General features: G+C 42.6%; 1 protein-coding gene across 1 annotated transcript; it reads right to left on the bottom strand.

Moving 5' to 3' along the window:
• Positions 1-7,596: 7,596 nt before the first annotated feature.
• fgf10a (fibroblast growth factor 10a) lies at positions 7,597-24,521 on the bottom strand. Its single transcript, XM_058616514.1, has 3 exons — positions 23,009-24,521; positions 10,349-10,452; positions 7,597-8,368 (listed from the first exon to the last, which is right to left on the bottom strand). Exons 1-3 carry the CDS (start codon positions 23,457-23,459, stop codon positions 8,168-8,170), a joined length of 756 nt encoding a protein of 251 aa, XP_058472497.1. The 5' UTR covers positions 23,460-24,521; the 3' UTR covers positions 7,597-8,167.
• Between the last annotated feature and the right edge of the window lie 547 nt (positions 24,522-25,068).

Raw genomic sequence — 25,068 nt, 5'->3', positions numbered from 1 at the left:
ATTTACAGAAACAAATATGATGAGATGTGTCCATCTGTTCAGAAATACAACATTTTGGAGACTTGGAAAAATCTGGGACACAAACATTGATGGAGTGAATTGAAGTGAGATTTACACAAGTTAAATGAAGTTGTTTAGAATAAATGCATCACCTGTCCTATTGTACTTCTCATGGACATAGTCATTCATTAGAGAATGGGATCATGTCTTCGCGCCGTGTTGCATCATGGGCGTGTCGGCCATGTTAGGACCTATCAGAGTTGCTGTATTTTTGCCAGATACCCGTTGCCAGATAACACAGCAAGCCCCAAACATGGACGACACATCCCACAGTGCAAAGTGGTTCCCCAAGCCCTATATTGAATATGTGTGCTCAGCCATCAGTGCTCCCCTAAACAACTTCCTGCCTGAGCCAATCTGCCTGTGTCAGTTTCTCACAGCCCTATAAGTTTCCTGATGCAGGCTGGATAAATAAACAATACTAACTTACGGAAGTACTGCAGAAAAAACTCAATTTCTGTCACTCTCGATCTCTCTGTGTCCGAGTGTTTGCCTGTGTGTGACTGGGGGAGAAAAACTAGGATCCACAGGGTGCGATAGAGGTTCTGCACTGGAATATATATGAATTATGTTGTGTTATAACCAAAATGTAGTGAACATTAACACATAGTTTCTTCATTTGTTTGAGTTTGTGTGTGAGTTTATGGTTAAATGATTATTTTAAATGGAGGTAAAATAGTAATGAAGCTGCTTATTATTAAAGAATGCCATGTGCACAGTGCACATGATTCCTATGCTACTTTTCTGCCTTTGTGCACAACTAGCCAACTGGATTTTTTTATAATAACGCCTAAAAAACGGCAGAAGCATTTGTTTAGGAAGCTGAGGTAAATTAGAGGATGAATGGGAGGAACTTAGTGCTCGTAGAGGAAAAGGCAAGATAGAATGTCTGAGCCTAAACTGAAGTAAATCACATAAAGACACGTTAGAGAAAACGGAATGTTTAAAAACGGGTTATGCATCTCTCACTTTTCATGTACTCTTTATTATGTATTAGCAGTTGACGGCCAACTCCCATTTAATGTGGCGCAAGGCGGCTCGAGCGCATACACGGATACAAGCACACACACACACGCATTCGCTGCCCCCACCTTAATGCTGCACACTCCTGCCACAACCGCGGCACCACAGCAATTTCTCCACACACCACAGAAACCCCACTCAATCCTTTTGCCTTAGCTCATGTTGAGCACGTTCAGTCTGTGCTTATTTCAGACATTCTCGCACCACAACACACACACACAATAAAATTGCAGCAGTTGCATGTGAATACGAAACAACAAAAGAACGCCTAGTTTTATGAAATAAAATGTTATTGATTTGGATGTGTGTCAGACTTACTCTGTGAAACATCTTTCAGGCCATTGCAATAATGCAAGACGTGATATTTGGTGAATAAGAGAATGATGGTGCACATTTTCAGACGGCTTTTTTCCGTACGACATTAAATTTGTTGCACTCTAAAACACAAACCTGAAGCTTGACACTTTTCTTGTACTTTTTTTTGGAAGAACAAACAAATTATTAGACGTGGCCAATCAGTTTGAGAGAAACATTTCAAGTTTTTTCAATCAAACCCATCCATCAATCCATTTTCTAACGCTTTCCCTGCAAAATATTGTCTAAAGTAATAAATGTTCTGGAAACATTTGGTGTCGTTAACAGATGTTCTACTATTAAAATGATATTGTGGCATGTGGCGCATGATGAAGAGCAGCGAGAGCTCTTCAAACGCAGTGACCTTGTATAAGCCCGCTATTATCACTTAGCCAGGGTGTGTAGTAACTCAGTGATGTCTAAATGCATTTAATCCAACACCTTCATGTTTAATGTTGAAAGTCTGGCCCATTAAAAAAAACGAAAAAAAGACCCTGAGGAGGAGTGTTGCTCTGTTTTAATCTCTTGAAGGTCTTGAGCACTTTTCTCCATGAAAACCTGTGTGAATCAGCAGCAGATGGCGAACAGTGATCTGTGTCGCACACTAACTATAAACATGACATTTCGTCTTCCCATTGCTAAACTTCGTTTTACCAAGTCTAGTTTTGAATGCCAATATCGCAGAACTCCATCCTTATCATTCATAAAATAACTTTTTCTTACTTTTCGTTATCTTCTGATTCTTCCCGTACTGCACAGCACACCGTTTCTCCATCAGCATGATAAACAATATTCCTAATTGAAGTTTATTGAAAGGGGAACAGACTGCTGTGAGGCTGCAGGTAATACTGGCAGAGAAAGAGGGGAAAAAGAGGGAGAGAGAGGGTGGGGCTGTAGCTAAACCACTGCTGTGTTTGTGTACAACATGTCATTACACTGAAACTATCATGGTGAAAATGTCGCTTCTCTACGTGATTGTTAAACAGATACCGGAGCATTTAGGATCATATTCTGTACAAACACTGTGTTACAGAGAAGTTCACCTGCTTTTGTGTTGAAAGAATGAGCAAATATAAAACACAGATAATATGAAATAAATGCCATTATGAGTCTGCACCATGTAAAGCCCTGCTACAGCACTTGTGGGAAACTCTGCAGCTGAAGTAAAAGATCAGGGAGAGGCGATCGCTGATATACGATCAGTAAAAAAACGCTTGAGAGCGGGACATCCCTGATTTTTATTTATTTCTGATCAGTTACAGTAAAATAAACTTCCTTTCTTCCTAATCTAATCAGTTTGTTTCAGCTGATTCAATTACAAAAGTACAAAACCCACGAAAGGGAAGGGTTAATGGCATTTTACTGTACAGGCACCCAATAAATTAGTCTTTATTTGATCCCATGTCAGGCCCTAATGCCCTTCATGTTGACTCTGCTGTCAGGCAGCCAGTGATCAAGGACTAATAGAGGCTTTTTGCTGCCACAGCCGCTTCCAGCGACCCTGGGTCTGTGGCTGAATCATGCCAGCAGAGCGGGACTGGAGAGGGCCAACAAAAACAACAAATATATTTTCATTTAGACTGCAGCCGTATTCCTCCTGAGGGTAGGAGGGTGGAGGAGGAAAGGAGAGGAGAGGAGAGGTAAAGCAGAGCTGAGGAGAGAAAGGAGAAACAAAAATTAATTAAGTGGGGCAGATTTCAGAATTCATAGAGTGAGAGAAAGAGGAAGAGGAGTGGACACTAATTCTGGGGCCTTGGCTCTGCTGTGGCTCGGTCTCTGCGTAATGTTTCAGGGGTTTATCAAAGCCTTGACTCAAATATTAGTACAGAGTAAATGTTTACATTCTTGTTTCTATCTACTTGTAGCAAACGCATTAAGATGAAGCGCGCCTCTTGAGTGACTTGAATTATAGGATACTTGCGTCAAAGTGACTTCTCTCGCCTGCCACCCCCCACCCCCCCCGCGCTCTGTCTTTATTTCGGTCTTTCCGTCCCCACTCCGGACTCTCTGCGCTCTTTCCGAATCGATAAACAGAGGCCTTACCTCAGCCCAGGCCAAGTCAAATGTTTAAGCCACCTGTTGCAGGAAACTTGACGCCCTCAGGAGATGTGAAGATGGAGCTGGCATGGAGGAGGCTGTGCTCCAGGTATAGGTTACTTCTGATGCGGGAGAGAAACAACTATGGAACCTGTAGAGCGGCGTGCAGGCTTGTGCCAAAGGGCGGGGGGGTAAGGGGTGAACTTGACGTGACAGTAGTTACTCCCCCACTGGAACACTGTGCTCTCAGAATGCAGGCTTTACATGAGCTTTGCCAGAAGTAGAATTGGAGGCAGAGGCTTCAGCCGCATGTGGAACATCTTCCACCTTTTTCTCTTTCAGCCTAACTGACCCAGAGCTGTTGATCATTGTCTCCATTAGCTTTTTCATGGAGAAATAAATTCAGTACAGTCCTGCTCTTTATAGAATGCACTCTGTGTTTTTAATTTTGGACTAAGTTAAATCCACAATATGTGACATTGCACATTTACCAAAATTATGTTATCTGTGTTTTTAAACTAGCAGTCTCTTTAATGTTGACATATTAGTAAAATGCTCATTATTATGCTCATATGCATGTATGTGGGACTTTTTTAGCTGATGTTTGGCGCACAGCAGAAGGTTGTATCGGAGGCTTTTTGAGGTGGAAGTGACAGTGTGCTCAGAAAGCTGGAAATGGTGTTTGTAGAAGTTGTGAGGCTAAAGGCTTTTGCACACCAGATGTGCACATTTATCATTCTCATTGTCAATGTGAGCTTTCACATCACATCAACAGAATTTTGCTAAACGAAGTAGTGGCTTCTTTTTTCTTTTTTTTCAATCTCACTCTCGACCGGTAGCGATGTTTTATTTTTGTCCCCTCTGCTCCTTCACTCATTGCACTTGAAATGCATCAAATTTGATGTAAACCAGTCACTAGATTTGTGTAAACAAGAAGCTAATACGTTTGCGAAGTCTTAATCGTTCAATTTGCTATTGATGTGCATAATTTTGTTTCCACCTGACATAACGGTGCAAGGGTTCATGTTGTTTTGTGACAAAGACAAGTCGTCGTACTGTGGGAGACTAAAAAAAGAAATTAAGTAAATGTACTAAACATAAGGAGAAGGAGGTGGAGGAGGACTCCTGATTCACCTCCTTGGTTCCAGGAACTCCCTTGGTCTGCTTCCAATGATTGCCCCCAAGCCAACCTAACCCTCTTTACCTCTGCAAATACCTCTTTAAACCATCCCCCTACCCTCCAACCCCAAATTTTCTGGCAACTCCTTTAATCGCCCCCATCACCCCTTCTTCCTCTCAACCACTCACCCCCCTCCTCTCTCACCCTTTGGCATCTCTTCCAAACTGCTGCCCTCTCAGCAAACAACCCCCCACCCCCACCCCCACTGCTGTAAATGCCCCCAGGACTGCAGTTCCTTCAGTTATTCACCTCCCCTCCAAACCCACTCATTCAAAGCTTGCAACCTCTCTCTCCCTCTCTCTCCCTCTTTCTCTCTCTCTCGCTCGCTCTCTCTCTCTCCCTCTCTCACTCTCTCTCTCACTCTCTCCCTCCGTCTCCCCGTCTCTCCCCGGGATGTAAAATATTCACAGCTGCTGCTGCGGTCAGGTCGCACGGCCACAAGACTCTCTGAGCAAACAGAGGAGCTGTGAACGTGTGAAGCCAATGGTGTATGTTTCATTTGAGGTCCGACACAGGTCCGATAGATCCTGATGTAGTCAAAACAGAAACCGCATACTGAGCCTCGCCACATGCCTCAACAAACCAAACACTAACCAAATAGGCCCAAGCACAACACTAAAAAAAAGAAAAAAAGAAGTGACATTGGCAAACTGTTTTTAGAAACATGTTAGGTGCACACTGTAGAGACGAGAGAAACGATGTGTGGCGCAGTGCCACTGCACTCGACTCGCTGCGATGTCACTGGGGTTGATAATCAGTGTGAAACATCTGTCTCCAATAAATGCCCCGCTTTTAAAGTCTGGCCTTGTTATGCGTTATGGGTAAAAGGCAAGAGCACATTAAGTCATGTTAAAGTTGCAATAAAAATACATCAAGCTATTCTGAGAGATCGACACAGAATATATATATATTCAATATATATATATATATATATATATATATATATATATATTCAATATATATGTGTGTGTGTATATATATATGTGTATGTGTGTATATATGTATGTATGTATGTATGTGTGTGTATATATATATATATATGTATGTGTGTATATATATATGTGTGTGTGTATATATATATATATATGTGTGTGTGTGTGTATATATATATGTGTGTGTGTGTGTATATATATATATATATGTGTGTGTGTGTATATATGCAGACTTGATTCCAAGTTTTTTGAATGAACAAGTGGACGAATTTGTCCCGAGATTGTCCCAGAATGCCAGCCGTTGAACTTTATTAGGGAGGAACAGGGGGGAGGTGGGGGTGCCAGGCTTGTGATTTGGTGTCTTGAACACATTTCAGGGTAATTGTATTTGATATGTCATTTACAGAACACCCAAGTAATCATATAAACAATAGGCCCCGATACCCTGGGAGGATGAAAGGAAATTTGAATATCCCCTTGATGCATCTTAGTTACTCACGTTTTGACATGAGCGCGAGACACAGAGAATTCCTGGGCACAGAAAGAGGATCAAGGACCTTTTTGTAATAAACACAGCGGGATGGACTGACTCTGAAGGGTTCCATCATACTCGGAAATTAACTCTCTCTGTCTTTCTCTCTCTCTCTCACTCTCTCTCTCTCTCTCTCTCTCTCTCTCTCTCTCTCTCTCTCTCTCTCTCTCTCTCTCTCTCTCTCTCTCTCTCTCTCTCACACACATACACACACCAAAACAGATGGCAGAGAGTTGAAAGTGATGGATACAATGAACAAATTGCAACAGTTGCAGCCCTGGGCATAGGGGAGGGTTTTGTGTGTGTGTGTATTTGCGTCTGTGTTTACACGAGCGATAACCTTGCTCTGGTCTGATCCTGCTAATTTCTGGAATCTGTCTGAATTTTACCAAGACATGACACAAAAAGACGAAGGGGGGGGGGGGGGGGGGGGGGGGGTGAAACTGCAAGACCTGGAAAGCAACAACACGAGTTAAAGAAAAAGAGAGGGAACACGAGAGAGGAATAAAGAAAAACATGACATCATAGTTAATTAGAATCAGGTGATAAACAAGAGTGATATTTATGTTATACCATATGCCCAGCTCCATTTGTCTCTCTGTCTCGGGGGGCACAGCAACAGGTTTCAGACAAGTAAGGTCAAGGAGGAGGCTTTTCCCAGCTGCTAGACCACACTGATGCACACACACCTCTTCTACCCAGCCACCCAAATGCATTTGTGTGTGTGTGTGTGTGTGTGTGTGTGTGTCGGCCATTTCTTAAGCCTGTTTTTATCTTTGTTGTTATCATATAAAAGACGGTGTTTATTCTCCAAGAAGCCATGTTAGCCATCTGTACTTGTAAGGGGGAGAGAGTTCTTATTTTCTTTGCAGTGAGAAATGAAACCTCCTGAACTCATCATCCAGGCTGTCTGCTGGGCATCTTTCAAAAGTCTAATCTCTTACAGATTCTTGATTCACATCCTGTTTTTTTTCCCGTTTTTTTGAAGGAACTCCACTGCTTTACTTAGTCGTAAAGCCTGATTACTTGGATAAGACCAACTTTGACTGAGTTACGTGTCAGAACTTATGACTTAATTAAAAGGTCTCTCTTGAGCTTTTGAAAAAAAGAAAAAAAAAAAAACACTCAGTAGCTTTGAGGATTTGTTTAGTTTGCTCCGATGGTGGTAACTGCATTAAATTGTGAATACCATGAGGCTGAACACTCTGGTTAGTTTACACTTAAATTTAACATTGTTTTACTGTGTGTCGTGAGGTCATGTCATCTGCATTACTCCGTGTCCTGCACTGCATCACCACAGAAGTACTTTGTTAGTATGACGACCAAAATCATTCACTATAAACTACTTTGTTTTGTTTGTCGTACATGCAACCAATAGTCAAACAAGTTAAAGACAAATGTATATATATTTTTTAAATATTTATTATTCAGGTTTAAAATGATTAGTATTCAAAAAGAGAAGCATAAATGGTAAAAAAAAAAAAAAAAAAAGACAAGACATTGTCCTTTTTGGGTTTTTGTTCTTTGTTAAATATTACACAAAATAAATAAATTTAAAGAAAACACGATAGCGTTAGACTTGCTGTTGTGTAGGAGCCTCCTTGACTCAACCCTCACATCACTACCATTAAATTTTTTGCCACTCTCTGTAATCGGCCAGCTTTCCATCACCACTTCCTCCTCTTCATTTCATTTTCACTTCCTTCCAGTCAAGTGCTTCATGTATACACAGATCTAGAAATGTGAGTTACTAAATCACATTTTGGCACAGAAGTAATTTCCTTTTTCATATTTTCTACTGTGCTTATGTACTTTATAACTTAAAACGGGAAATAATATATACATTGTATAGCAATATATCTTATTTCTTTCTTTAAAAATAGAAATGTCTTTATCCAACAGTTAAATGTCTCCAGGTTCCCATTCTTTTCCTCCTCAGTGCATCGTGAAGATCCCATTCAGATCTGTCCAATAAACGCATCGCTGTAACTCTGTATAAGTCCGACACCCCGCGGTCTGCAGAGTTCTCTCGTGGCTTGACGTGTCCAATCACCGCGGTTGCACCACGATGGGCAGGAAGTGAGTGGCTGTGTTTTTCCTCCGCGTCTTCCTCCCCTTCATTGACTTTCCGTTGCCGTTCAGTCCCACAAACATGTGCTTCTTCTTGTTGCGCCACTCCGCTGAAGCGTAGGTGTTGTACTTGTTCTCCTCAATGCGCTCGATCAGACGACAGTCTGGACCAAAGTCCCTCTGCGGAGGAGAGAAAATGGAGCGTTTACAAACAAGATGGGACATAAAAATCAGGAAGGAGTGGCTGGAGATCATAGATCATGTTAAATGTTTGTGCTGTTTTTTTGTTTTTTTTTCTTCTGTCTGGTTTTGATTTAATCCCAGTTACCTCTGATGTCAACATCAGAATTTAAATAGAAGTTTACTGGCATGGAAGAAATACATTTTCTTTTTTTTATTGTCCCCTCTTTATGCACTTAATCTTGAGCATTAATATGTGATTCTTATTAACCTAAATGGCCATTTGTTACCACCATATTTTGTCTGTGTTGTGTCAGGACAGCAACGTGTTACTTTACTTCCTGTGATGACATGGATCAACAAATGGACAGGGTGGCAGTAGAGAGGGTAGCACGAGATGTGACGTCTTAGACCATCCCGATGCCATGTTTGTGGCCTGGCGTTACTACGGTGACCACCCAGCGGTAAATGACGAGAAAATAATCGGAGAGAGAGTCACATTTTGTCAGTTTACTAGAAGCTGCGTCGGTGCTCAAGGCTTAAACAGCCACTTAACTGTTTGCAGTTGATATTCATAAGCAAAATGTACTTGCCCTGCTTGCACGCTCGCTCTCTCTCCCCCTCTTTTTCTGTCTCACTCTCTCTCTCTCTCTCTCTCTCCCTCTTTTCCTCTCTTTCTCTCTGGCCACAGCTGTTCAAATTGGTTCCAGAAGTAAAAACTGAATGTTCCCAGAGCAAAATGAGAATATTTCAGACACTGTGCAGCTTTGCAACCATTGCTGCTGCTCGGCCACAGCCATCAAGCATACTGTATAGAGAAAGGGACGTAGTCTTTCGGTCTCTTCCTGAATCCAACCAAGCTGTTAAATATTTTGAATAGCCTCTAGGGGGCAATCTGCTGGTTGCAACAAAAGAACTTTGTTCTTTTCCCACTTCATTTGTAATGTCAATAAACATTTTCCTGAGCAGGTAATGGTCTCAATTACTACTTTCAAGTCATGCTCCTGTCAAATCATGCTCCCAATCTAGAGGAAAATAGAAGATAAAGCATGACATGCATGAGCTGGTGTCAACCAAACACAGGTGATGTCAGATTCTTGTGGGTGACATGACTACTGCTTGGTGTTATTGGTAAAACAATCTTGTTTAAAGTTACACCTGTTGAAATAAATTCAAAATATTGCAGTGCATGTTCCAGACCACATTGCAAACTGTTGGTTTCCTCTGACAGATTTATACAAATTGAATCATGGGTAAAAACTTAAATGCTGTCATCACCTCTGTGTCATTTACATGTGCTAATCTGTTGATGCAATGAAACAATGATTTCATTTGATTATCACTGGATAAAGAAGTCACTGTGTAAACCCATCAAGTGTAATCGAATGCCAGGCCCTCACCACCGCGCTACTGTGGTTTGTGTTGCGCCGCGCATGAAGACGTCATGGGAATTCAGTTTCAGGGCATGCAACAGAATGCCTCTTTTTTTTTTCTTCTTTCTTTTCTACCGTGTGTCATTTCATCTGTTCCGTGGCTCAGGAGACACAAGCTGAAAGTTTGGGCCCTTTCAAAGTGAGGAAAAGAGAGGGGGGAACGAGGAGGGAGAGAACGAGGTAAAGAGAGGGAGGGGGGGGGGGGGGGAATGGACGAAACAAGGGTTGCTCTCCCCAGAGGGACTGAAGCAGAATAGAGAAACTGAAGGATTGTGTTTCCTGTTTCTGAATGGAGAGGGGAGTAAAGGTAGGTAGCAGAGAGCAGAGCTCACACTGACAGACTGAATGACTGTGGTTCCTATTTCTGGAAGAAAAAAAACTTCACTAAAAGCCGCAGTGTGAAAACGTTCAAGTCTCTCAAGCAAGACTTTAATTCACAATGTCATTTTTACTAATTTTTACATCATACACAAGGTAAAAAGTAGACCATGACACCTCGTGTAAAAGAAGATCCCTGTAGGTGAAGCTGTATGAAAGTGCCACTCACCGCTCCGTATAGAAGTCCCTTCTTGCTGATTGCCAGGTAGTGGTTACTGCTGAGGCCCCTGATGGCCACCACTCCCACATCCACTGACTTGATCTCCAGAATACCTGGTGCATCAGGGGACAGAGGAACACATGTGTCAAAACCTAAAGTGGATCAGATCCTCTCATACACTTCCATCACATACATTTTCTCTCTTTACTGCCGTCACCAATCACCTGCATCCAGACTTGGATGATATTAGCTGTCAGACACACAGGTGCTTGTGTTTTATTGTCCATTTACCTCTAAATGGGGAAATCATTTACAGAATTTAAGAAATGCTATAGCTAGATTTTGTAAATCAATATGTCTATTTTCCCAGAGACTTTCATTTTTCATTGGAGTTCAGGTGGCAGTTCAATATATTATTACTCCTGGGTTGTCCACATTGGACAAACTGGAAGACAACATCCACATTTTGTACGGTCTATGTTCTTAAACCAGACAAAATATTTATGGTCGTGTAACACAACAACCAAATATTTTCATTTCTCATTTATGAAACATGTCTTACAAATTAAGTTAGTCTCACTGGAGAGCTGGTACCTGGTGCATTGTCAACATTTAGCATTTGGTAATGTTTAGTTCTATTTTTTTTTTTTTTTTTTTGCAAAAACCCAAAAAAACCTGCAGCAGAAACCTACAGTTTCCTTCACACAAGTGAACCCCAGTCCTCATGCGTGCCTTTTTTCTTCACTGTGTGCTTGTCAGACCTCAGACCAGCCTCTTGCCCCCTGTTCATTTGCTGGTTAGCTTGTGGGCTGGATGCCCTGGGACCGAGGTGTAAGCCAGGAAAAAAGATTCTGCGCTGCGTGTTTGTTTTTCTGACCAGGGGAGCTCAGGCAGGCAGTCAGGCACACGGACAGGACGGAGAGAGGCTTTTTGGCTGCCAGGCTGGCGAGAGGTCAAGGCATCTGTATCAGTTTTCAAGTCTGAACCAATTACTGGTTTAAGCTGTGGTCGTCGGCTCTTTCTTCTCTCATCCTGAAGTCAGTTACACCAAGCCATAAAACTATCAGGGGTTTTGAGAGGATTAGCTAAGGGGGCCAGAGGAAAGTGGAGCCTGTTTGCAGGAATAGTCGGAAGGACAGAGTAAGGAACAGAGAATGTATACCTCAAACCTTTCTTAGACAGTTTTCTGTTTGAGCAACGACAACTTTGTCAGCTAAAGACAGCTCAGGTGCATGAATATTAGGGACGAAACGGTGACTGAAAAGAGCCAGGAAATGTTACAGGGAATTAAGGTTTAACGACTAGGTCATTCTGGTCTTTATGCTTCAAATCTCATATAAGAGTCTTTTGACCATATCCACTCTCCTGGCCTTGTCTTTACGCTCATCTTTGAACAGATTAACAGCATCCTGCATCCCTGCTGTAATTTTTATGATGGTCAGAGAGATGGAGATGAAAGGTTGACGGTTGAGAAGCCTCAGACATGTGAGAGTCTGCTCAACTGCTGTTATTTACATCTGTGAACGCTAATCCTCAACCTCTGTGTTGATTCTATTATTAATTGTTGGTTCCAAGTGTGTGTGTGTGTGTGTGTGTGTGTGTGTGTGTGTGTGTGTGTGTCACACTCATTCTTTGTGATAGCAAAAAGGAAAGGACTTGTAAAATCCTAAAAGCTAGAGTGTAATCACTTTGATGTTTCTGAGTAACAAATAACTTTTCATCTTCTGTTGTTTGAAATAGTCTCTGGCCTTGTTCCTTTTTGTTAAATGTAGTCTTTGGCCGAAGAATACAGGCTTAATCCCAACAGTTCCCCTTATTTGGTCAATAAAAGCTTGCTCAGCTTTTAAAATTCACAGCTTTTGGGGCTTAAACTGCATCTTGTTGGCTTTTAACATTAAGCCCATTACTCACACAGACGCGTACCACAGGACAGAACTGACCTATCTGGTTGGAAATGCAGCACAGCTGACATTTCTGAGCTGTCCATGCAGTGCTAGAGGCCACTCCACCTGTTCAACCCCCTATTCCCTGCACACGTTTGATGTGGTTTGTCGAAAAACCAAAAGCACTGGGCTCTTTTATTGCCCCCTTTACCAGTTACAAGACGCAGCCCGTCTGCCTGCGAGTTGAAAGGCCAGGCTGCAACAAAAGGCTTAGATTGCAACAACAGAGTTTATGGTTGAGGGATGGAGAAAAGCAGAACCCTGTGCTGTGTCACTGCAGAAACGCAGATGCAGTTGTGCGTTCACATCAAAAACAAGGTTTGCCTCTGGTGCAAGGCCTATATTTCTCTTCATACCTATTCTACGCTTCTTATTGAGCATCTTTCCCTCGCTTTTCTATCTTGAGTGTGACTTCACTTGAATGCGGGCAATTTTTCAGGGGGAAACTACCGGGGACAACCAACAGGTGCAAGTTTTTGTAAAAACAAGCCAAGTGCTTCTTTGCAGAGAAACCTTAACCATAACACCGACGGACATACAAACACTAAAACTCAGTTTGAGGTTGAAGCGAGACAGTAACAGGAAGAAGCTTTTGTGTTTTTAGTATTCCTGTTGAAGCTGCTTCTCTTCTATTACTCGTGTGAGCTACTATGTTTTGGGTGCGTCCCACAATGGAAAGCACACTTACAGTACAGGTACAGGAGTTGTCTTACTTGTACCCCTAATAGTTTGTTACAAGGGCTGAACGATTTTGCGTACATATCTAATTGTGATTATTTTGACAGGAATCATTTCTTTTTACATCATCATTCTTTCGAAAAACACATTTAAAATGATTCCTGTGTGAGATTTGTGCAGATCTGTGAGAAACAAAGATGTTCTCTTCTGTCCGTGGAATATGATGTGTATAGATAATAATGGTATTTTGACACACGTTTTGGCTTGAACAAATATTGCGCCTCCTGCGATTAAATTGCAGTTAGCCGTATTGCAATTTTCGATCAAATTTCAATGAATTGTTCCGCCCTGTTTGTTACCACCAAAAACAAGAGCTCCGGAGTTTGTTTTGGGCCAGACTGAAAGTTTCAACTCAAAGAATCTCGGTGCAGGTGTTTTGGTTTTTGGTTCGAGTGTGACTGCGTGTGTTCACGCTGCACCAAAGCATGATGTCAGCAGACAACAGTGGAGGTGTGAAAACATTTATACAAGTATACTTGGTCTCTGGTTACCGGGCAGAGTTTGCTAGCACAGGTTTGAGTAAAGTCCACAGTAGAGAAAGTGTAGTCTACAGCTCATTTGTCGGAAAGCCCGCATGAAGCGTAGAAGTATAGAAGAAGACGATCAGTGCTCTTTCCGTCTATCAAACAAAAGTAGCAGCACACAGTCTGTTACATTTCAAAAAATTACTCACAAATAAGAATACACAGCCCCCCACACACACATACAGAGACCGCCCATCAACCCCTGGCAGGCCCCTCTGGAAACGTGGTCAGCGAGTCTCCTGCTGAACCTAAAGGTTAAAGGAGGTTGTGAAAATGTTTCCACTGTTTATCCAGGGGCTTTTTTAAAGATTATACTGCGGTTGTTCACATTTTGACCTTGACGCGGTGACCAGCTGTGAGCGGGTCTACTGTGTGTCTTCAGCCCCGGAGAGAGCGAGCGAGAGGTCTCGCTTTGTATTGTGAAATATTGTCACTGGTGGGCGAGTTTGTGTCGTGAACTCCCTTCAGTGAGAGTAATGGACATGGCTTTGGTTCTTTTCATTTCATGTTCAAAGCGCAAAATGGTTGAATTGTCCTCAACCAAGCGACACTGAGGACATGAAATTCATGAAGTCTTGTTTTTTTTAAGGTTTAATGTCTCATTTGCATCAGCTGAGGTCTGAACATTAAGATAATGTTTCTCGTTGACACGCCGACTCAAGAGTGACTGACGATATGTTGAATTCACTGTGACACGAGAGTCTTCTGTGCACGCAACCGCCAAACTCCAAGCCAGTAAAACTAAAAGATAAATAAACCGTACAAAAGAAGAATAGAGAGAGTCAGACCACCGAAGTGCTTGAATCAGATATGAGCTAAGAATATTAAAGTATTCTGCTCTCTTTGACCATATAAATAAAATAAAACAAAACAAAGACAATGAACAACATGCGGAAAAAAAAAAGAAAAAATCTTGGCTGCCAAGTTTTAAGGCCACTTGTGGTTTTTATTTTGTTCCCTTTGCATCTTGAAGTTTTCTTGAATATTTCCCACTCTTTATGAAGTTGGGGAGAACAAACACTTGTTGCTTGTGCAGCTTTTTGGTCCTTGGCAAGTGCTGAAGTAGAGACTGCTTTATACTGTTGAGGTATTGGTTTAGACTCATGTGGTTGACAACAGTATCGTCCAGTGTGACGTGGCCTCGTCAAAGCCCATGTGGAAATGTTGGTTAGGTCATTATTTTTTCCCCCTAAATCTGTTTTTGCCTGTCATTTCAGTAATATAAATCATATCAAGTAGATTGTTTTGTCTCTGTGCCCTGCATTGATTCGGTTTCTCCTAAAGTCATTTTTCCATTAGTGTTTGACATGCACTAACCATATTATTTAACTTAATCCTGCCCTGTGATAGTTTTATTTCCTTCCCTGACAGGAACACTCATATCACATCTTCTTCAGAAATAGAGCATAACCGCACAGTGTTTAGGCTGCGTGTTATTTCAGCATCTGGCCGAGGAAGCAGAAGAAAAACAAACCCCCAGAATATTCCGAAATCAAACAAAACAGATCACCTGAGTGTAAGCCCTCGGTTTTAAAATACCTGAAGTCTGGCCAACAGATAGTGGTAAGTTCCATTTACGTGGCTCGTCACGTCACATCACTGCATATCACTTCTCCAAGCGCGACGGGACCGTGGCGAGTTATGTCAAATGCGTTTATGAGCGGCTGTGAGGTACGCGGCGCAAAATTCACTGCGACGTTAATGCTGATTTGACTGAAGGCACCTGAGACATTGTGATTCCTTTAACACTGTTGACTTTGTAACACGATGAAGCACCAAAGCTGCCAGTTTCTGTCAAAACATTTAACAGGCCTGACACGGCAGGAGTTATGATTTCAGGCAAAGTGCTGTGACGGTTGTCTGCTCTTTACATATTTTTCATGAACACTTCGGCTGCCAGTGCACTGTTTCCCAACTGTTGTGGTTTGCATTGTTGGCACCGCACGTTCAGCTTCAGAAATATTGTTATTTTACACCACAAATATTATGCACGGACATGTATAAATATTATTCACTTTGTCACATGGAGCTCTCACTCTCTCCCTCTCTGTATCGTTCGTACTTTTTCTCACTTTGTCGGCTCACACACACACACACAGGTTTGTGCAGCTGTCCTTTTAAGGACTCTGCATTGACTTCCATTCATTTAGACGGCCTAACCAAAAAAAAACCTTGTCCCTAACCTTAACTGTAACCAGTTAATGCAAAACCTTAACCTAACCACCATTCAAATCTTGGCCCTAAATGAACCAGTTCCTCAGAAATGAGGTTCTGCCTTATTTGGATCGAGTTTTGGCCTCCATGAGAGGACTACTGGTCCTGGTCAGGGTCAGTGTTTATACCAGAGGTCCTAAAGTGGTAACAAATACAAGCACACCCACACACACACACACACACGGTAATTAGCTGGCATTCCTGCCTTCTCTGTTCAAATGGCCATACTGGTCCAGATGCCTCTCTGAACTCTACCCTGAGCTCTCAGCTTTACCTTTGATGACTCCATTAAGAGCCTCACTTTTGTGTGTGTGTATGTGTATTTGGTGTGGGGGTCTTTTCCTGGAGCACATGGTGTCTATATGGCGGCAGCCCTGGATGTTATCTTTCACAGATGCTATTCTTCACCTCCCACTGTTTTACTGGCCATGAATTCTGCCTGTTCACATGCACCAGGCTGCGAGTGAAATGACACTTTCAGTATTGGGCTTCCAGTGCATTTTTCAGCGTAACTAACTGAGAAGAAAATTTGGAGGACGTTTTTGCTGTATTAGTTTCAGAGCTTGATGTTCTTGGTTTTACATTAGCAGTTATTTCATTGATTAATGGGTGGTCTGTCAAAAAACAATGTTTGGTGCCATTTTGCACAGCTGATGCCTTCAAACGTAGTTTTTTGCTTTTCACAATGATGTTAAACATCAAAAACAGCCAATTGCTCATTATTTAAGTAAAAGTTGATGTGTTGAGCCTCGTTTGCAGTGTTTGTGCTCAAAGTTTGCACTAAAGATTTAACATTTTATGATGGAGTTTTGCCTTCTTCCCTGTGAAAATCGCTGTGATTCTGTTTTGCAGTGTTTCACATTACAGAGTATTCACATTCTGTGTCAGATGTGAATACTTGTTTAGACGACAACAGACTATTAGAATACCGTGAGGATATTTTTGAGATGAGCCAGAGAGACTGGATCCTGAGATATTTTAAGGATGGTTGCTTGCAGCAAACCTTGCTCTGACAAGTCATATGTTATGAGCACCTTCTTCCGTTCTCTGTCTCTCCCGCTCTTTGGGGATATGTATGATTCTACTCGGCAAGAATCCTGAGCATAACATCAACAATGAAAAAGGCCGTCCATTAATACAGAGATATCGAGCTTAAGATAGCAGAAAGTAGTCAACTCGCAGAGGATGTTACAGAGAACAGGAATTGCCGCTGAGATACTTTTGTTTAAGGTGCTGCTTCAGTGGTGGTGTTTTTGGCAGAGATGCTTCAATCTGCCTACAGAAATCTGGCTCGTGTTGCAGCTGAGGCGTGAATAGACAGGGGAGAAAGCTGATGGGGAAAATATCAAGAAGCATTGACAGAAAATATGTAAACAGTGATGGAAAAATGAGAGAGATCCTTTCATCGTCCTCAGCGACTCTTGGCAAAAAACGCAGAGTGTTCATAAGCAATGAAGAAATACCTTAAAGAAATATCCTGATGGGAAAAGTGCATGTGGTTAAACTGATCATTCTTAGCACAGCATGTGCCTCCCTCACACGTGCAAACCCTAAACACACATGTGCTTTGTAAGTGACCCTGTACTGGTTGTAAAGGGTCAAAGGGCACAGATACGTCAAGACCTCCGAGACCTTCACTCTCACCCCGGTTTGTAAAGCTGAAGAAAAAGTGAAGGAAAGGAAGTAAAGTGGTTTTAATACATCAACACGATGGCATTTCATACTGTAACTAGAAAACATCTGGGCACATTTAACGTTACAAAAAGTTTTAGTAGTTTCGGTTTTGTCGATGAAATCATCACGTTTTAGGTTGTCAAAACAAATCCATTTGAAGATCACTGACAACTCTTTTAACAAGTACCTTTTTTTTCTTCTTTTAAAAAAAAATATGGATTCTTGTCATTTATAATAACACGCAGACCGTAATTGAAAAAACTTAACAGCCGTGGGATTAAAATGCCAAACTCTGTTGCGTCCTGCCAGGAAATTTATTGCATAACAACTCACGTTGGAGCTTTAAAAGTTTCAAAAGTTTCAGGCTGTGTTTAAATTTTATTTAACAACAACACGTTGTAAAATGCTCACTTGCTTGTGTCGTCTATCTTCGGGTATAACCAGCACCTCGCCACATGGAGGTTTATTACTCTCCTCAATATCTGAGGCTCGCGCGAAGTACGTCTTGTCCCACATTGAGGATTTCAGACATCAGACATCAATGATGTTGTAACAACTTTTGCCAAATGTCATGAAACTTCCAGTAAATACCAATAAATGGCTCATTAATGTCCTTTTTGAGAAAGGACTTGTCTGATAATACATTTATGAGGCAAAGTCTATCTCTTATCCAGACTAAAATCAGCTCAAATGACTCCTATGTAAGATGCATAACGTTTTTCTGTAGATCAGAGACGGTGTTTGCTCAGAAGATTCCAGTAAAGGGAGTCATGAGTGACGAGCAACTTGATTTGATCCAGACTCCTGCTCCAGTTTATCAACAAAACACCACCATGAAGAGTGTTGTATGTAAAGATATTTATTTTATCGGAATGTCCAGGTAAACTCAAGCGTATACGATGCCTCATCCGTGAGTTGTGTTTACACTCTCTACTTTCTGTTTGTCTCAACATTGTTAGTGTAGCCGGACGGAAGGTCAAAAAGGCAGGAGTGTGTCGGGGAGTATGTGTTTGTTGTATGTTTATTGTACAGCTGAATGTAACTGTTGATGTTAAGCTCGGCCTCTGGCAGCTTTAGGGCTAGAATAATGGGTTCTGTATTTCCTGAACAAGCCTGCGCGGTGACATTTGCAACACTGCTTTTATTTATGGCTGTTGGAGTCGGGGAGTCCATGAAGATGTCAAAGTAACTTTGAATGAAAGGCAACACTGACACTAACCTCTGGTGCATCCAATATGTCCTCATAACTCTCTTTTATGGGCCACACTCTTACCTTTTCCCACGAGAACTCTTAACACGCTCATCACAAAAGAAATACGTGTTTTGTTTTTGTTAAACTTGCAAAGTCACTGGAGGATTAGGGAGGTAGAGGAGACGGATGAAGAAGTGGTCAAGGTTCATGTATGAAAAGATAACTTATGGCGTTTAACTTTTCACTTCTTCACAGTCTGAACTTCATTGCAGTTTTTCTAATATAAATTGACCTTTTTTTACACGTCAGTGGCCATTTTTTGTCCAATTCAGACCAAGAATCTCCTTTAATTTTGTCTTCTTTTGAGATACTCACTCACCAGTAGAAACTTTCTGAAGCAAGGAGCATTTTATTCGAAAGATAAATACAGTCTCGCTGAGCTGACACATTTATTTTCTCTTATTGTACGGGAGAGATTTTGTAGGAGTAAGAATGTTTTTTCTTGATTGGGAAATGAAAACATTCATCTTAACAACATTAAGAATGTGCAATTTGCTTCCAACCACCTCCAGCAGTGACAGAGTAACACAATAACCAGAAGTGATGCAAGCTATGTATCGTTGACCTTTGCATTAACAAAGCTTCCTGACTTGGGTCAATAGGTAGAGGTCAAACCAGAGGGGGCAGACCTGTGTAATTAGCCTGGACATGAAAACCCTGCACTACATGGGAATAACGTCCAGTTTAATATACTGTCCATAAATCGGGGGAGGGCGAGATTCACTCATGTCAGTGGGTAACGTGTTCATGTGATTGATGCCAACAATAAGTATGTGTGGCAGTTTTTACGATCTGGGTGGCCGCAGTTGGAATCAAAGCTCCTAAGTGCAACTTTCAGCACTAATTGAGCTGCACATAGCCACAAGTCTGTGGTGTTGCTGCAAACACATGTTCATTTACTTCACTGCTTTGTTGGGTTTTTGTTTTTTTTTCTTTTAGAAAACAAATGTGGACAGTGTGGATGTTAGAACACGGGCAGTGTTGTTGCTGAAGTTTGGTGCAAGATTCAAAACTAATCGCTTGGCGGCACGGTGGTTTTTGTTTTTCCCAAATTCTTCAAACTCATTTAAACTTCTGAGGAGATGTGGAAAACATATGGATAGACAAAAAAAACAAACAGACAAACACTGCCACGTACTTCCGAGCCCTGGTTTGCAAACGCGGACCATAAACCCAGAGTGACGTACTGCCTCCAGCTTTGACAAGATGATTAGAAAAGGCTCGGCCGCGGAGGAGAGCCCCGACCCCGGAGCTGCACCGAAAACTTCATCACCTCTGACACCATCTAATGACACCCATTTGCAATCTGACCTCCTGAACATTACCAGACAACTCGACCATGGAAACCGCACTAACAACTTCCATGCTTTCGTTTGTTTAATGCCTTCCTAAAAGGAGTGGTCAATTGCTATCAATGAGGTCTCAGGTCAAACTCGAGATACGCAACACCCACCTGAGCTGGCCTTGACACAATGGTGCAATTGTAGCGCTCCAATTTAAAGTTATATTATATAATGCGTATTATATGTAAGAATTGGTGACATCTAATGGTGAGAAGGCAGATTGTAACAAACAAGCAATTCTACCACTCACCCCGCATGTGAGGGAACTATGGTAGCCTTTGGATTCAAGAAAGGAATGTTGTTTTTGTACTTAGCTTCTGCTTCACAATTGAAAAACGCACATTCTGGCTGTTTAGATGCCGTAGAAACATGGTGAAAGATGGCATTCTCAATTTCTGCTCAAGTTTCACACAACAGACGGGCGACGGGTCAGTGGTAGATTAAGTCGTCTTTCGAATCCCGGCTCCACTAGTCTACATGCCGGTGTGTCCTTGGGCAAGACCCGTAACCCCACGCTTCTTTGGTTGAAAGGGTGTGACAGTTGAGTGATAGAAAATGCACTGCACATGGGTGAAAATTTGAGTGAATTGGTGTGAACGGCAAAACTGTAGTGTAAAGTACGTTTGATCGGTCGTCAAGACTAGAAAAGTGTTACATATATAAATACTGACCATTTACCTTTGAAAGAGCTATCACTGATAAACTCCAGCAAGGAGCTAATTTTAGCTGTGTAGTTCTGAGCCAACTTTTTTAAACACCTTTAATCCCACTCTGTTTAAAGTGTAAGCAAAAAGCACATTAAAAATGTCGCTATTCACAGAACCTCCTCATGAAAAGAAATGTGAAGTTGCGTTTGTCACGTCATCACATCCATGTTCTCGGTTTGGGAAAAAATAACTTATTTACACTTTCAAAATGCAGTATAAGAAGCATTAGAAGTGCATACGTGTACAAACCTTTATCACACGCCAACCTCTACAAATGTGCAACCATTAGCCGAGTGTGATGGTGTGCAGACACAGACACACTCACGTGATTTAATCTTCATTTCATCACAGCCTAGATCTCTCCAGGTAATTCCCGAAATTTCAACCCATCAACTTGTAATCCCAAACATATTCTACATCTGCACTTGCGATCAGGTGGACGCAGCCCGATAAAATCTTCCTGGGAAAACTACGACATGAAAGATTTTTTGCCTCTTTGGGCAAATTCTCATATTTGTGATTTCTCTCACCCACTTCCCACCACAGTTAAGTGACAAAAGCTGTTGAAATTGATGGATTGTGCCTCTAATGCCATGACCTGATGCCATTATAGCTGGTGACTGGTCGCACCCTAATGATTGAACTCTTTATGTGCCCGTGTGCAAAAGTGTGTGTCCGTGTGTGTGTCAGTGAGGACTGCAGGCGAGGGGAGGGAGGAAGAGACGCTAATTGAAATTCCTTCAGCCATGTCTGGCAGAGCCTTGGTGTCTGAGTGGCACATACACACATATAAATGCACACACACACACGTGCACACACACACATATTCACACTGGCCCTGGCCCTAATAAAAGTGGGCTTTGCCATATGGAGGCCATGTGCAAGACTGGCCTCTCTGTGCTCAAGTGTGTATGCAAGTGTGCGAGCGCTCAGCAGGAGAGGCTTGTACAGTACCACAGACAGATGCATTCAAACCTACGACATGTGTACGAAGGTGTGTCAGCGAGTCTTATACGAGGCCGAATTCCCACAGACACATGCCTAACAGGCTCTGACAGAATCGCACTGTAGACGCAATCCAGCAGAGGCCGTTCATCCCTAAAAGACATTAGATTGTGTTTTGGACGTCCCCCGTCTCTCGCAGGTATATGTGTGGGAGTAATGTTCTGCTCTCCCTCAACAACTACTGTCAATGTGCCCTCATGCGGAGAGCAGCTTCTCTGAGGCCCAGAAAAGCTGCGGCAGTCCTGGAGAACTTCCAGATGTGTTTAACTTTAAGATAAAGATGTGGGCTACAGAATGATAACAGCTGATTTTCTGTTCTGGATCAGTCATAAACGATCGTGATGGCTCTTACATGTCCTTAATGGTATTTTTTTTTTTTTTTTTTTTTCTCGCTTTCAGATTGGGCTCATTGCATGGAGGTTTTTACATTTTACTGCAATTATTGCAATGTGTGCATATTGCATTAATTCATGCAGCCACGCTGTAGTTGTAGTGAAGGTCAGTTAAGATCTCTTCAAGAACCAGCGGACTCTGGAGTGAGTGAAACTGTGTGTGAGTGTGAGGCTGAGTGGTGCTGACAAAAGAGTGTGTGTGCTAAATGACCCTTCCCCGGATAAATAAAGGTTAAAATCATATTCCACAGCCCGCAAAATGCACGACCAGAAAGGGGGAATAGGAATCATGTGGTTGTTACTTTACATCTGAGTCCATATAACCTCATACTTAGCATATGCCCACTACTATTAGAGCTGCAGCACAAGAGCAGCAAAGGAGTATGTCAACCCATCAGTCTCCCCAGGGGTTTGGTAATGGCTGTTTTAGATATTTCCCTAAAGAGAAGGAACTGACTTTGGACTTTTTCTAATTGATTCCAGTGGATCATCTTTTATTTATCTGCCTGCCTTACTCATTTTGTTTTCTTCTCTCCTCTCCCACTCTCCTACTGTAATGCTGTCTTTGTCTCTCTACGTTTGGCAAACACGCCGGCCTCTACACATGGTGAAAAGGCCAAAAAGCATGCAGCGCTGTTATTTGTTCTTTTGCCCAGTCACCTGTCTTTATGTGCACTGTTGCTTAGGGGAGAAAAACAGAAACATGGCTTCCCACACATAAACACATGGGACTTAATGGAAGACAACCAGTGCATCTTTTTTTTTTTAACCATAGTGTTCTCACTGATGGATACACTATTTGTTTTCAATCTTTTTTAAGTGAAGATCTTTGCTAATGGCTTCATACACTAAGTTACTAGAAAGAAAATGGACTTACTGTATGGGTCGTCCTCACTTTTGGTGCCATTGACTGTTCCTTTCTTGTCAATGCGGAGGAAGAATTTCTGGTAGGAGAACAGTTTCCTCTGGCGCACATCTCCTTGCAGATGGTTGTAGCTGCTCCGCACGTGGCGCCCGACGACCGTCGCCGAGGACAATGACACGTTGGTCGCTCGTGGCAACCTTGCGGAGGATGCACGGAGAGGCGCGGGTGATGGGGAAGGTGGCGGGTGTGGGACGAGGAAGTGAGGGGGACTCCCTCCTGGTGCATTGTGGTTCTTCTCCGAGTCCGACAGTGACGGCAGAGTGGACAGGGGCGAGGACGAGCAGGGTCCGAGCAGGAGAAGCAGCAGTAGGAAGGTGAGGGAGAGGAGCAGTGAAGGTCTGCAGCAGGGGCAGGAGGAGGACCAGGCGACCGGTGCACCTTGTGTCACTGTCCATCTACACATGGTAGTGGAGCTGGGAGAGCTGTGGAGGTGCTCAGGGGCTGGGGCATGCTGAGCTGGGTGCAGAAAGAGGGAAAGAGAGTGGGAGAAACTCCCCCAACTGACTGACTACACCTGCTCTCTCTGGAGACCCACAACCTCCCCGGGACTGTGGTGTAAAACCTGTAGAAAGTCTGCTTCAAAGACGGCGGTGGACGTTGTTGGTAGCAGATGTCAGTATTGTTATTGTGACGGCTGCAGTTGCTGGTGTTGTGGAAGCCCGCAGTATTGTGGCTCGCTCTGTTGTAGTCCCCGGTGCTGTTTATTCCTCAGAAACGCCACAGGAATGCGTCAACATCCATAACTCAGATCACCTCACAACGGGAATAACCGGGGGCTCGCCTCCACAAACTCTTGCCTCCTCCTCCTAAGGCTTCCACTTTTTTTTTTTACTCCTGGTTGCTCACATACACGTGTGCATACACACACACTCACAAGTTTGACTCTATACCAACACTCTCACAAATAGACTCAGAGTAAAAAGAAAACATCTAATAATTCATGCTACTAAAACCTTCTCCCCACACATGTCCCAAACAGTTTATCTCCTTCAGTCCAGGGAAATAATTTTGCTCAGGGGACAAGATGTCAGGGTGTTGAGTCAAAAATGAATGAAAAAAAGCAGAAAGTCAAAAAAAAAAAGTATATTTATCATAAAATGTTCAGAAAAATCCTTGCGAGAAGGGGCCACGAAAAGAGAATCCACACTCTTTTCTTCTCTTCTCTTCTCTTCTCTTCTCTTCTCTTCTCTTCTCTTCTCTTCTCTTCTCTTCTCTTCTCTTCTCTTCTCTAAGTCACTTGAGTGCGTAACTGAGCCTGGGACCTCTCGTCTTTCTTGCCCTCTCTGGTCGTGCGTCTGTCAGTGAGCTGAGCTCCCTGTCTCTCCTCTGTCCTTGCCTCTCAGAGTCTGAGCGCTGGAGCAGTGCGTTGCCTCTCTTCTTTCCTCATTTGTGTGGCTCTCCCTCTCCTTTGGCCCCCCCTCTTTCTTTTGCCTCTCCCTCTCTCCCCTATCTCGATCGGCCGTGCACTCGCTGTTATCTGGAGTTTCTGTGAGGTGACTGAATCTTGTCTTTCCTTTCACCTTATTTATCTGCTGCAGTTTGCCAGATGTCATCTCTTAGTGTAATTGGATGTCTGTTAAAACCACTTGGCTTTGAAGAGCTGCGTACATTTGTGTGTGTGTGTGCATGTGTGTCTGCACATGCACATGTGTGTTTGTGTGTGAGTACAAAAGGGTGGGTGGGTGGGTGGGTTTTTAGGCAGGGGGGGTCTGTCCCACCCCATTTTCTCTTTCCCTCCCTCGTTTTTCTTTCTCCTCCCTCTTCCAGACTAAACCCCACCAGTTGAGCAGAGCATGTCCAAATGAAGGAAGGAAAGTGTTTTCCCTGTATCTCTGTTGTTGTGTTTCGGTCCATCCCTCGGATGGTTTCTGCTCTTTATCGCTTCAGGGTTGTTATTCATCTTAAGCTGATTAAAGTCGTCAGCACGAGAGTCGCCTAACTTTTAACACAGGTGTGGTCACATATTCGTAAATCTAACAAAGCTGTCTGGTGACACATCACTGAAGACGGTA

The sequence above is a fragment of the Solea solea genome, chromosome 19 (genome assembly GCF_958295425.1).
Source record: "Solea solea chromosome 19, fSolSol10.1, whole genome shotgun sequence".
Lineage (NCBI taxonomy): Eukaryota > Metazoa > Chordata > Actinopteri > Pleuronectiformes > Soleidae > Solea > Solea solea.
The sequence above is the reverse complement of the archived record's forward strand: the minus strand, read 5'-3'. Positions and strand labels throughout refer to the sequence as shown.

What these genes read in the sequence shown, in the direction of transcription:
- fgf10a (XM_058616514.1), bottom strand. Translation starts at nt 23,459, where the DNA reads ATGTGTAGATGGACAGTGACACAAGGTGCACCGGTCGCCTGGTCCTCC. An exon ending in AAGTGAGGACGACCCATACA is followed by an intron (nt 10,453 to 23,008) that starts GTAAGTCCATTT and finishes CTGATGCACCAG; the next exon opens with GTATTCTGGAGATCAAGTCA. An exon ending in AGGGACTTCTATACGGAGCG is followed by an intron (nt 8,369 to 10,348) that starts GTGAGTGGCACT and finishes TCTCCTCCGCAG; the next exon opens with AGGGACTTTGGTCCAGACTG.